At 35.1% G+C, this 12,986-nt stretch overlaps 1 protein-coding gene across 5 annotated transcripts in view; it reads left to right on the top strand.

Annotated features, from left to right (window-relative positions):
- The window catches only part of LOC119081713 (filamin-A), a 28,951-nt gene continuing 15,965 nt past the window's right edge, over positions 1-12,986 (top strand). The window contains exons 1-14 of one of the 5 annotated variants that reach the window (XM_037190828.1): positions 1-387; positions 6,654-6,998; positions 7,346-7,529; positions 7,944-7,995; positions 8,056-8,470; positions 8,532-8,837; positions 8,913-9,088; positions 9,152-9,518; positions 10,755-11,474; positions 11,533-11,796; positions 11,857-11,962; positions 12,026-12,317; positions 12,383-12,609; positions 12,671-12,838. In XM_037190828.1, coding sequence (XP_037046723.1) covers positions 6,762-6,998; positions 7,346-7,529; positions 7,944-7,995; positions 8,056-8,470; positions 8,532-8,837; positions 8,913-9,088; positions 9,152-9,518; positions 10,755-11,474; positions 11,533-11,796; positions 11,857-11,962; positions 12,026-12,317; positions 12,383-12,609; positions 12,671-12,838 — 3,514 coding nt within the window. In that variant the 5' untranslated portion in view covers positions 1-387; positions 6,654-6,761. The remainder of the gene's footprint in view (positions 388-6,653; positions 6,999-7,345; positions 7,530-7,943; positions 7,996-8,055; positions 8,471-8,531; positions 8,838-8,912; positions 9,089-9,151; positions 9,519-10,754; positions 11,475-11,532; positions 11,797-11,856; positions 11,963-12,025; positions 12,318-12,382; positions 12,610-12,670; positions 12,839-12,986) is intronic. The other 4 variants (XM_037190823.1, XM_037190824.1, XM_037190825.1 and 1 more) reach the window with 4 other exon arrangements.

Raw genomic sequence — 12,986 nt, forward strand, 5'->3', positions numbered from 1 at the left:
TTGTCTTCAGTTACCTTCGATCGTTTGAAATGTTAAGTTGGATTTTATACTGAACTCGTGCGCACGTTCAGAACGATTTGTCATAGTTTGCTTCTTGTTAACTCGTTCAACTGAAATGGTAATGCTAATGGCATATACCGAAAATTTCGCGGCCATTTGTTTTTGATTGTGAAAATATTGAATCTATTATTGTGGAAAATTGTACGAAAAACCATTTGATTACGGGTGAAAATGATCAGATGTATTGCCATATGTGTATGAAGCACGTAGTTGTTATATAAAATAAGAAGAAAAAAAGTATTATTGTGTAATCGTCGGACAGTGAGCGCTGTAATAGCGCAATAATATTTAATACTCAATATTATTATGGGCGTATAAAAGAGTTGGGTGTGTGATCAAGAGAGAAACCTCGAATTATATATTTTTGTATCATGTGAATTTTAGTTGTTTTTAAAAGCATTCTTGTTGCGAAAATGTTTTTTTTATGAATTTTAAGTAACAAAGATTTTGTTTGATTTTTAAGTTGCGATTATACATATTCTACATACTCTACGATGACAATCTCACTTTTATCATTTCACATCTAAATGATACGTTGTTTCATGCGTGTAGTTGTATTATAAGTACAAATTTCTGTATACTTCGTTTGTACATACCTGTTTATGATTTAGCAACGCGGATATTTTGTCAAAATTTTACCATGTATCTGCAAATATTTAAAATGTTAATTTAAGCACTCCAAAATGTGTTACAAAGTCAACAACAGAAAAAAGACACATTCTTCAATTTTAGAGAAAAAAAAACGTTCAAAATGTGTTTGGAATTCAGACCGTTGTTATCACATTGAAAATGCTTCGTTATACTATGAATTCGTACACGAAGAAAAAACGTAGTATTGTCGTATTTTCATTCTATACAAGCGGCATTTCCGACGTAAAGAATATTTTTCTCAAAAAAATAATAGTTTTCCTCACAGCACATGTTTTTTGCATGAACAAATTATTTGAACAAAGACTGATTTAGAGTCTGATGACTAAGTTAATTGCAATTCTTTTTACAAGATTTTAACATCAACAAAAACATTTTAACTCGATTAGAGTAAACACAGCCACCTTGTGTGCCAGATATTTCAACTTTTATTGTTTTTGATAGGAGAACTAGTAAAAACGAAATACTATAGGTGAAACGAACTGACACTTGTGTATTTTGTTCATCAGAGGCGAAGCAGACGGCAATATACACCAAAACCGAGACTTTTTATCTCTATCCCGAGTTATGTAATGTATTTTACGTGTTACGGCATGTTTCATTTTCATTTACATTGCCTAATCACGTAAAGCATTGTACTTACGAGGTTCCAAGTTGTTATTTGACAAGTGGGGAACACCCCACTTATCAAATACACAACTTGGAACCTCGGAAGTAATATACTATTACATTACAAGTGATAAAAAGTTGAAAAGTAGAGTTTTCGTGTGAATTTTGTTGATCAGAGGCGAAGTCGAGGTCAACAACCACACGAAAACGAGTTTTTTCAACTTTTATCCCCAGTTTTGTAATGGATTTTACCTCCTATGTGCTGCGAAAATTCATTTTTCGCAGGGGGTTGCCAAACGAAAAATTCATGACTCTTGGGAAACTCCACACTCGTCAAAACAACGATTTTCCGCACAAGTATGTAATCTACTATTATCACATACGCGCGGTGTTCGGATGTCAAAATACTTAACTAGAAGTTTAATTCAAAAATTACACTTCAGGTCTATGTTGTTGTCTCGTTTTCGCTTATGTGATAAAATAGAGTACACACTTGTCACTATCAGTCTGGGCAAGCCTCGACTTCTTCGTTACAAGTGTGTAATATATATAATAGTACTGGCCATATGCTTGCCGTCTGTAACAGGTTAATGCGACTTAGGAACGTGCACATTACATTCGCTTCGCTCATATCGAATTCACAAATACACTTTTTCACGTAAAGTACTGTTCGTACGTTCTTCCGAAGTATTTTGAGGAGTGGAAATATTGCCTTCACATTCGGGTCGGACTATAATTTGGAAGTACGTTAGTAGTATGCGTACTAATGGTGCCTGAAAAGCATTATCACACAGGGAAATAGAAAATACCCTATAAGGAAAGGCTCTTTTTTAAACAGTTGTCCAATTCTTCGTCTTATTCTAGCAGTCAACTGCAAACCAAAATATATTAGACAGTTTTTGATTTGAGGAATCCAAAATCCTCTAAATTCACATCTCCAGTTGATGAGATAAAAGTCCATGAACGTTACTCTAAAAGTCCTAATTCAACAAAATTCTGTCATCAGCACTGGTCATGGAATTCGCCAGGTATAGAACGAGCGTATTTCTTTTTGATTTCCAATAAATTTTCCTGAGTTTCTAAAACTTATGCAATACCTTTACAAACTATTGCAAAAATATTATTGGGTAACTTACGTCAGCCAGACAATTTAGGAAAAGCTTAAATAAGGAAATTCAACTGCAATGCTCGGTTTTTATAACATATAGAAATATATACGTGTTGACGATTCGCCAATTCAGTATGTTATGCATTTAACACCGGGATATTGTTCATAAAATTTATTTCTGTGATATAAGACACAGTGTTACTTCAGTTATGGTCTTACTTGCGTTAAATAAATACCCTATGCACCGCATGACAATTATTATAAATAAACGAATTCTCATTCACGCATTTCGGATTGAATTTAATTTAAATTTCGACATAAATGTAATTAAAGCATCGTTCATAGTTGCAATTCGAATGGATCATCGAATAAACATTGTATGTATAGCGATTCTACCATTTATTATTACATTTCATTTACAAATGCCCATATTCGCAATGACAACTCATATTAACATGAATATTAAAAGGCTCGCATATTTACTACATTTATCTGTACACCATATATACTCACTCATAGTATGTTATATTGTGGTTATCAATTTATGAGAACTCAAATAGATGAACAAAAATGTGAAATGTGTGATTGCCGAACCGTTATAAAATTAATTAGTGTAAAATACACTCTATGCCCGCTTTTATAACTGGATAGGAAATTTCGCACATGATTATTTTTATTGCGAATGCCAGTGCAATATAATAGCTACTGCATTTTAAGGGCATAAATAATTTTTAAACGGACGGAACGGTTTTTGTTGGAAAACTCTTTGTACTGGAGAAAAATATCGCTGAGTTTAATTACCGGAATAATTAGTGGTCACCCAATAATGAGTTTAAATAAAGAATCTTCAACGTTAATGTAGTTCTCCGCCAAATGCCATGTTATTTATAAACGCGAAATTATATCAGAGGGATTATATTTCCCGCTCCACCAAAATATTTTCCTTTTGCAAATATTTTAAATAACTTCACCATTATAAGAACGAAATTGGTACAAAGTTGATGAAAATATTGGTAAAATGTAATAAGAATAATGAGCAAAATGAATGGTCTTTAAATTCCATTCATAAACCATACCTACTCTATAACTTAAAAATGTTACAAGCTGGAACCTATTTAGATTAGCCAAGATATTTAAAAACATAGCGAAGCGCCATAATGTTAACTCATATAAAAGTTTACTCTTTTAATTCTACGCCATCAACACCTTTTAGTGAAAAGGATTTCAAAAGATTCGCTTAGACTAGGTGAATTCGAAATATTTCGCTAACTTTTTGTGACTTTTGGTAGTAACTAATTTAAAAAGAAAAATGGATTACAGTCAGAGGCAGTGAAATTTCATTATGAATTTGTTTCAGCTGTTTTCAGCTGATCCACACATACAATCAAAACTGTATATAGTTGTTTATACGGTTGAAGCTACACGAGCTACACTCACACGCGTGGTAGTGGTTTTGATTATTTTTGTGGATCAGCTGACAAACAGCTGAAGCAAATTCGTGTTGATATTTCATTTCCTCTGACTGTAAAAAATATAAAAGGTCAGAAAGGTCACAACTAGTGATCTCTTCATGGCAACCTGTATCTAGATATGTTGAAAATAATGAAGTAAAAGAGTTTTCATGTGAGCGCAATCCAAATGCAAATGCATTTAGATTATGGCATTCCTCATCTCACCCTCAGAATTAATTTCAGTAAAAAAAGGGAGCAAATAAGTCAAAACAAACATTCAGTCCTTTGGTTTTTGAATTCAGTTTTTCATGGACAAAAAGAAATGCAGATATGAAAAACGTTATGGTCACCTTTTGGTTAACTATAAACTGTTGATAATACCTCAAAAGACGTTACAGATCTAATGATAATATGACGAAATACTTGTAGGACAAGATTACTTGCTCACAAGCTATTGATACACCCGATGATACATTCTTCTTCAGTTTCTGAATCCAAATTAGTTCAGAAAAATGATCAAGTAAGTCTACATCAGTTTCGGATTTTCAATAAACCTAAAATGTAAACTAGAACACAGTCGAAGCTCTGTGTTGTGTAAAATAAATTCACAATACAAACGGGCGTGACACTATTTCTTAGAACTAATTTCAGTATTTACTTAGCGATATTCGAGTGCTAATTTGATTTATATTAATAATATTACTGTCAAAAACGCTATTGATAAGCGGTTTATATTGACAGGTACTGATAAAATATTCAAGACTACCGAAAGAATGTATAATTAGATCTACTTCACATCTATTCAAAATTTGCTATGAATTGAATCTAAAAGTTCAATTAATTAGTAACTTACACTTTTTCGTTAGCATTTGAATAATACAAACCCAATATTTTAATATCTAATGATTATGCAAATGCTATTACCCACTATCGATTACATCACCGAAACCAGTCGTGTTTGTGTGTATAATTTGTATATGTTCTAAACTGCTAACTAACAGCATACATATATACCAATATAATCCAACGCTATATAATTTGAATAGATTTTATTAAAAATTAATAAATTGGTCAATTGATACTGTATTGGTATAGGTATAACATCCATACATCATCGCCTGTTTTGAGTTCGTTAACTGCACTGTGTTGTTTTTTGTCGAAATTTGAATATGCACGATTCCGATACAGCACTGAATGTTGATGAAGTTAACATTATTGTTGTTGGAATTCCGCATCATCTGCATTTAATAAATCCAAACTACATCAAGTATACACAGCACGTTAGCGCTGATTCACCATTAACGTACTTATGTGTCTTTCATAAAGTGGGAAATGAAAACGAAAATATTTATTTCTTTCAGCTTTTCTTTAGCTGGTTATACTCTCAATTATTAGGAAATGTGATACCGTTTAACATTTCGTTGTGTTTTTCTGTTGATATGAAACTTGTATTCATTTTGCACTAGGGATGAGCGGGTTGGGGTTTTTTCAAAACCCGCCCAAACCCAACCCGACCCGTTTTTCATTTCTGAAACCCGACTAGAATAAACCCGACATACTTTTAACCCGCCCGAACCCGACCCGACCCGATTTTCATTTTTGAAACCCGATCCGAATTCAACCCGAAAGTTTTATAACCAGTCAAAGTTTTTCAGCAAATTAAGTTTAAATTTATGTGAGAAATGCTTGAAACTAATTTAATATTTTCAGAATTACGTTAAAACCGTAAAGAAACAACTTATATTGATATTTTTTATAAAATTTTAAATACTTCTGGTTGGAAATTGTAAATACTCCTGAAACCCGCCCAAGCCCGACCCGACCCGAATATTATTTTTGAAACCCGATCCAAAGCAAACCCGAAGACTCTACAACCCGCCCGCCCAAAACCCGACGGGTCGGGTCGGGTTTGCGGGTTACCCGAATCTTCGGGCCAACCCGCTCATCCCTATTTTGCACACATCAAAGATTCACTATTTATGCTTGATATTGTCCCGAAGTAAACACTAGTCAAGTATTTTTAATTGAACTACAGAAGTCTCTACTTTTACACGCTTCCTTATTGAATTGAGAGTGCCAATTTCAGACAAACTTCGCCACTCAAGATAGGAAATTTGATTCCAAAGAGCAAGGTCAATCAAACTCTTAACAGGCTGTGCTGTTTTAATGGCTTCTGACAATTAACTACACTATACTACGTGCGTGTTCATGAAGATTGTCATTCTGTCCTGCAAGAGGTTCTTTGATTTGCTGTTATGATACTAGGGAAAAAAAATACGAAAATCTCAAACCGAGTACTTTTGCGGTCATGATTCGATGAGTCCCCAGCAATGATTCAATTACTTTCGATTTTACCCGATTCGTATAAACAGAATTACCCATAAAGTGTGGATAATTTAAGCACATGCTGTGCCCACACATTTTGAGATACTTGCTTTACTTCATTATAATACACATTTAACTAAAGTTGCTGATTTTGTAGTTTTGAGGGTCATCACAAAGTGTATAAATAAGTTTTATTGATTCTCGCATTTATGAATATATATCTGCCACAACTGTATGCCAAACAATGTAAGAATAAACTCTGAGACTCAGAATTTTTCTTCAAAATTATATTTGTATACCACATTCCTACAACAATATGCCGTGAATCACTTTTTGTTTTCTTGTTTTTTTAGTTTCATGATAATTTGTAGGTGTTTAAAATTCATTTCGGCCCTTAGAATTTATCAACAGACATATGACTAATTGTTAAAAATTTCAATTTTTTGCCATAGCTTAACCGAGAGAGCTTTATCCAAAGTGGAGTTTAAATTAAGTGAACAATGATTTGTAAAGTACTTGTGTTATGAAGTGACTAAAACTATTGGCAATCCAAATATAAAATGGATATAAAAGACATAAAAGATGCAAAAGTAACACACGCTGGACTTCTAGTCCATAACCAAGATGGAACAACTGATTTGCAGAAAATTACTCATGCGGGACTGGTCGCACGCAGTCCCGAGGGTACAGCTGCGAAGGGAATGAACATTCGTGGAAACGAAGATCTTTGGGTGGAAATCCAAGCGAATACTTTTCGAAACTGGGTCAACGAGCATCTTAAAGATGCTGGCATGCAAGTAAGATTTTTGTCGGTTAATCCAAGTCATTAGTTGCCGTTTTTTTTTTTTTAATTAATTTAAATCAAATTCATCGTTTGAATGTATACGACTTCCGAAAAAAAATATCATTTTATGTTCTCGTCATTCATAAAATGTAAATTATTTCACCTGGTTCACACGACAGACAGTTCAATTGTATAGTTTTTTAAGCGTAACACCATTAAATCGAGATCAGCTAGTATAGACATAGTGTGTTGATGTTGCATTTAAGTAAAACAAAGTTTTTTTAACCTTGTCATTGAAATGAAAATAATAAATAAAATAAAAAAAATTGCAAACATGAAACACTTACATTGTTATTATAGGTTTCCGATTGGACTACCGACTTTTGCGATGGCACACACTTATGTGCGCTGGTAGAAAATTTACAGAAAAAACCACTAAAACCGTCATGGATACGGCGACCAGGTAATCAACATCAATTTCTTGAAAATGCTACGATTGCATTGAATGCCGTAGAAGGCGATGGAATCAAACTGGTTAACATTGGTGAGTGTTGTGAATTTAAAAAAAATAAATAAAATTTTTGTTTTTCAATTTTTTGCGGTTATGTCATCACTTAAAAATATAAAAATTTAATGGTTGTGATGTGTTTATTATGTTGCCTTTGTTGGTTGTATTTTTTTAGCGATTGAAAATTCATTGTCTCGTCGACATTGAGCGCTAAGTTTTATATTAACCCAGTTTAATATTTATAATTTTTGCAAGTCTTTCCAATTGTTCAATCTTAGAACTTCCTTTCCAAAAATGTCTTTATTGACTAGCTTCTTTATTGGACTTTCAAACTACCCTGAGAGCTTTCTTGCTCTATAAAAATTAGATAGCTCGAGATACAGACAGGACTTTCAATATTATGTTTTCGATTAATCTGAGTATCCAATTTAACTTAATATACTTTTACAGGAAATGTTGACATTGTTAATGGAAATATTAAGCTCATTCTCGGCTTAATTTGGTAATTACTTCTGCTCTGTTAAATTTACATCCAAAAATTTAACAAAATTTTTACAATTAGGTCACTCATTGTGCGCTACCAAATCGGTCGTAGTAAATTTCCACCACGTAAACTTATGCTTGCTTGGCTACAAGCAGCCTTACCAGAATGCAAAATCACGAATCTTACAACTGACTGGAATAGTGGTGTTAACCTTTCCGCATTGTTGGACTATTGTGAGCCTGGTCTTTTCCCGCATTGGCGCAATATTGATGCTAGTCAAAGCATAAGAAATTGCACAACTGCTATGAACATGGCGCAAAGGGAGTTTGGCATTCCGAAAGTGCTGGAGCCGGAATACTTAGCATCGCCATGGTTGGATGAATTGTCGGGAATGACATATTTATCGTATTTCATGAAACCTGGTGGACCTGGATACAATGCTACGATGAGATGGGTTAACAGTCAGATAAAGGCACCAGTTTCGAATTTCACTGTAATTTTTAGAGAGATTGATTTTCTCGACAACAGGACTAATGTTTTCTTAAAACTTTTAGTCTGATTGGAACGATGGTCGTGTATTCTCAGAAATTATTAAAGGACTTGGAGGCGCGGCGCCTGATCCAGAGAAACTCAACGTTCACCATTCTTACTGGGAATCAAATATTAAAAAGGCTGTTGAGGCTGGTGAGCGCTTAGGTGTAAAACCAATTTTGACGCCGAAAGACATGGCAAATCCGGAAGTGGAGCATTTGGGAATCATGGCTTATGCTGCCCATTTGCAATGGATTCCTCCAAGACCACCTCTATCACAAATGCTGACAGTCCATCTAGAAAGCACGTCGGGACGTGTTGGTGAACCGGTAAGTTAACGCATAAATGATTTATTAAATCTGAATTGTTGCACATTACAAAAATAAAATTTTCCATTCATTCAGACTTACTTCCGTGTGGATATATTTTCACGTGAAATTGAAATGTCGTCGGTACGAGCATTCATCGTACCACCTACAGGTGTGCCACAGTCTGTGAAATTGAGTGGAAACGGGCAAGGAGTGTACGTACCAGATAAATACGGAATGCATGAAATTGTTCTCGAAGTAGGAGACGACAAGTAAGTTTTTAAGCTTAAAATCGACAAAATTCTGAAGATTTTAATTTCTCAAAATAAATTTAGACTTCCAGGCCATTTCTTCCGGGTACTTCCGAGATTCCTTCATGTTGCTCCGCCAGGTATGGCACCATGTGCCCTTGGCAGTCTAGTTGAAGTATTAGTAAACGCAACCGGTGCTCCAAAAACTGAAGATATACTTGTCACCGCATACAGTCCGACTGGACGATCATTAAAGTGTCCGCTCAAAAATGGCGAAGAAGGACACAGTGCCATATTTAAGCCAGACGAAGCGGGTATATGGGAGATTGCCATAACGTATCAAGGAAGACATATTCAAGGTGGACCGTTTACGTGCGCTGTATTCGATCCGAATGGCGTATCTGTTCATGGTTTGGATGGAGCAATGCCATTGCGAGCGCATTCTTTTGAGGTAAAGTAAATTCGAATTAAGTTTCAAATTTTTGCGAAATCCTTAGTATTGCGATGTGTTGGAAATTGGAACAGAAATTTTCAAAACACACTGTCCATGTTCCATCACTTTTTACTTATAAGGAATGACTTACAATTAAAGCCAATAATTTTCGTCAACGACATCGAAAAATGTGTCTACTTGCTACCACTGTCATGTTATAATAGGAAAAGTCATATTAAAACAGAGGAAGTGAAAGATTTTATTTCAGTGTGTCCAAGATACTACAAAAAATCAAGTAATAGATTCGATAACCGCCCTAATGATATTCTTGCAGCTTTGGACATTGGACTACCTAATGTGTGAGAAACATACAACCAAATCAGCTTTGTAAGAAATTAGTTAAAAAACAACGGTTCGAAAATGCAGCCATTCCTCCTGTATGGCTTAATGCATTTATCAAAAGGGAAGACAAATAAAAATAATTAATCTGAAAAAGTGAAAGGAACCGACCGAACTCTTCAAGTCTTCAAGTAAACGAAAAAAATATAATTTAACTGTTAATTACGGATGTAGAAAACGTCTTCGTTATTTATCACTATTTTATTGTTGGGTTCCTATCGGTCCTATTGGTAATGATCTCGATTTTGCATTGTACTTTATTTCTTGATAAAGTTTTCAAGATTTTAAAAGGACGCATGAAAGGACTGATTTATTGTATAATAAGCGCAGAACGTAAATGACAACCTTACATTAAGATCAAATCCATTAAAGAATTAAGGAATTAGGTTACTAGTTCACTTAACACCAGTTAAAAACGTTGAATTGATAAATTAACTTTCTAGATTGAGATTATATTGTACAATAAATATCTTATTCGTGTGCCGTACGATTCAATCAAGAAAATTTCGAAGAAATTTAGTTTGAGTTAGACTTTCAATACTGTGAGTTCTTAAAATGATAGTGTAATTCATATCGTAAGTGCTTCCATCCATGCTTATGCACATTGTCCAAATATCAAATATGAACGGTTTAGAGGTTCGGCATGTTATCGAGTACTTTTTATATTAGTCTGACACTTCCAGGGCAGTTGCATTCCGTTTATGCTTACCTTCAATCCAAAATAGAGACATTTTTGTGCTTTAAAAGCATGTCGGAATTCTAGTACAGATCTCGATTTTGTATTGAACATATCGACAAAATTTATAATTCCTGCGCATCAGTTTTTTTTTTTAATAAACACTTCTTCCAATCCAGGTTGATGCTCGTGGAGTTGGCGTGAATGGTGAGCTAAACGTTGATATCGTACATGAAAAACATTCGTTAGTTTGTTCTGTGGAAAAATTGGTCGAGAACAAGTACCGTGTCACATTTATGCCCAGACAGAACGGAAAGTATCGCGTTTATGTCTACTTCAACGGGTACGATGTTAAAGGCTCCCCATTCATAATGCGCGTTGGAACCAAGGGAAAATCAGGAAAGACTAGAAGCAGCCCGCACCACGATAGTAAAAATCGAGCTGAGAGCCCGTCAATGCATTACAATTCGTCATCAACGAAGCACAACGATTTTCGTTCTGCAAAAAAGGAACTCTACTCTCAGGATGCACATAATTCGAGATCCTATTCTCCGCAATATTCTCCGAGTCCGGATGACGGTTACAAGTCGAAAGATTATTATTCGAAACGGGAAGAGGTTTACTCATCAAATCTTAATTCACCCAAACGAGAAGAGACGCCGCCAAACAAATATTCCACGGAAACTTATTCAAAATCCAGTAGTCGCAAGAGTAACGATTATTACTTCAACAAAGAGAACGAATTATTTCAAACGAAAAAGGAAACGGATGTTACTTTAAAGTCGCCACGGAAGGATAAATCAACTGCCAGTTCATTTGCATCGAAAAATTTGTCAACCGACAAATACTTGTCAAGACAACGAAACGACTCATTCAGTCCCATTGATAGTGCTGCACATGTAAGATTTTGAAATTCCATCAATTTCAATTAAATTAATTTGATTTTCATCAAATCAGTTGCGTGTCAGTCCGCGCATTAGCCCTATAACTGTAACCACAACTTCACGTTACGAAAGCTCTACACGAAATATTACTGGAAGCCCTCGGAACTTTTCGTCGTCTCCCTCACCAAAACGGGATACGCACTCACCGAGTGGTAACTTTATAACATCCTCTACACATCGAATGTCCAGTCCGGTTACCGTTTCGACACACCATCGATTATCTAGTCCAATTACAACGACACCACGACTTTCTAGTCCATCTTTTAACAACAGCAAGGTAGATTTATTTCATTTTGAAGGTTAATTTCATCGTTTTTATAACCAAATAAATTTCAAGGAGACATTTAAGACCTCAGAGAAGAGCTCCTCGTTCAAGACATCGAATTTCGTTGCATCTGACAAAAACTCATCATTTTTGAATTCAAGACGAGAATCCAGCCCAGGTTAGTCTTCTACATTACGGATTATTCGACCATCGAATAAAACACGTCTCTTCTTTCAATTAGATGTGGTGGATCATTCGTCGAATATCAAAGTATCAACAATGAAAAATGGTGCCCGCCGAGACAGCTGGGATGTTATAAACAAAACCAAGCATTTGTTGTCGCATAATTCACTTGAATCTCTGGCCAATATGACGGAGAATCAATTGAATACTGATTTGTCGTACAATCGTCCACAAGAACTTGATAATGAAACGGAACGCAACACCAGATACAACAAATTTTCTCTAGCCGAAAAGCAACGCTTAGAAGCTCGTCGCAGTTCCGAGGAAGGGGCGAGATATAGGCTGTCGTCGTAAGTGTTTTACAGAAGCATTATGTGAATACAATTTTTTTTCATGTCGGTTGTATTATTGTTAGACCGAATACGTCGTCGATATCATTAAAACAGGACACCAGTTTTAATAGTAGCAACAACTACACTACTACAATCAAAGAGAAAAGTGAACGTTACGTAACGACTTCAGAAAAAGAAAGCGACTACGCTTCCCGCTTTCGACCTATTGAACGAGATGCATCTGGTGCAAGGGCTATAGTAGTTCAGGACATACCAGACGGTGTGCTTGGAAGACCGGTTGAATTCGAAAGTAAATTCTTTCAGAGAAAATAATGTGACAGGCAAGAAACCAAACTTATTTCCTGTTACAGTCGATGGATCAAGGGCTGGTTCTGGTAATTTGGAAATTTTGGTCAACGGCGGAAGAGTTACATCATCCGTTCGAGCATTGGGATCGCAGAGGTTTATCGCAAGTTTCACGTCACATGAAGCAGGAATGCATACGGTTCAAATAACATTTAATGGTGACACGGTTCCAGGTAAGAATAAATTTTAAAAGATTTTCATAACATTAGAGACAGTTCACTTCATATCAAACGGCTAGTCATTTGTTATTGGCAGTGTCTTATGTAGCAAAACGTCAGGTTAAAGTAACGAAGTAAAAGATGTGATATCAAACAAAAGAAT

Source organism: Bradysia coprophila, unplaced genomic scaffold, assembly GCF_014529535.1.
Source record: "Bradysia coprophila strain Holo2 unplaced genomic scaffold, BU_Bcop_v1 contig_358, whole genome shotgun sequence".
NCBI lineage: Eukaryota > Metazoa > Arthropoda > Insecta > Diptera > Sciaridae > Bradysia > Bradysia coprophila.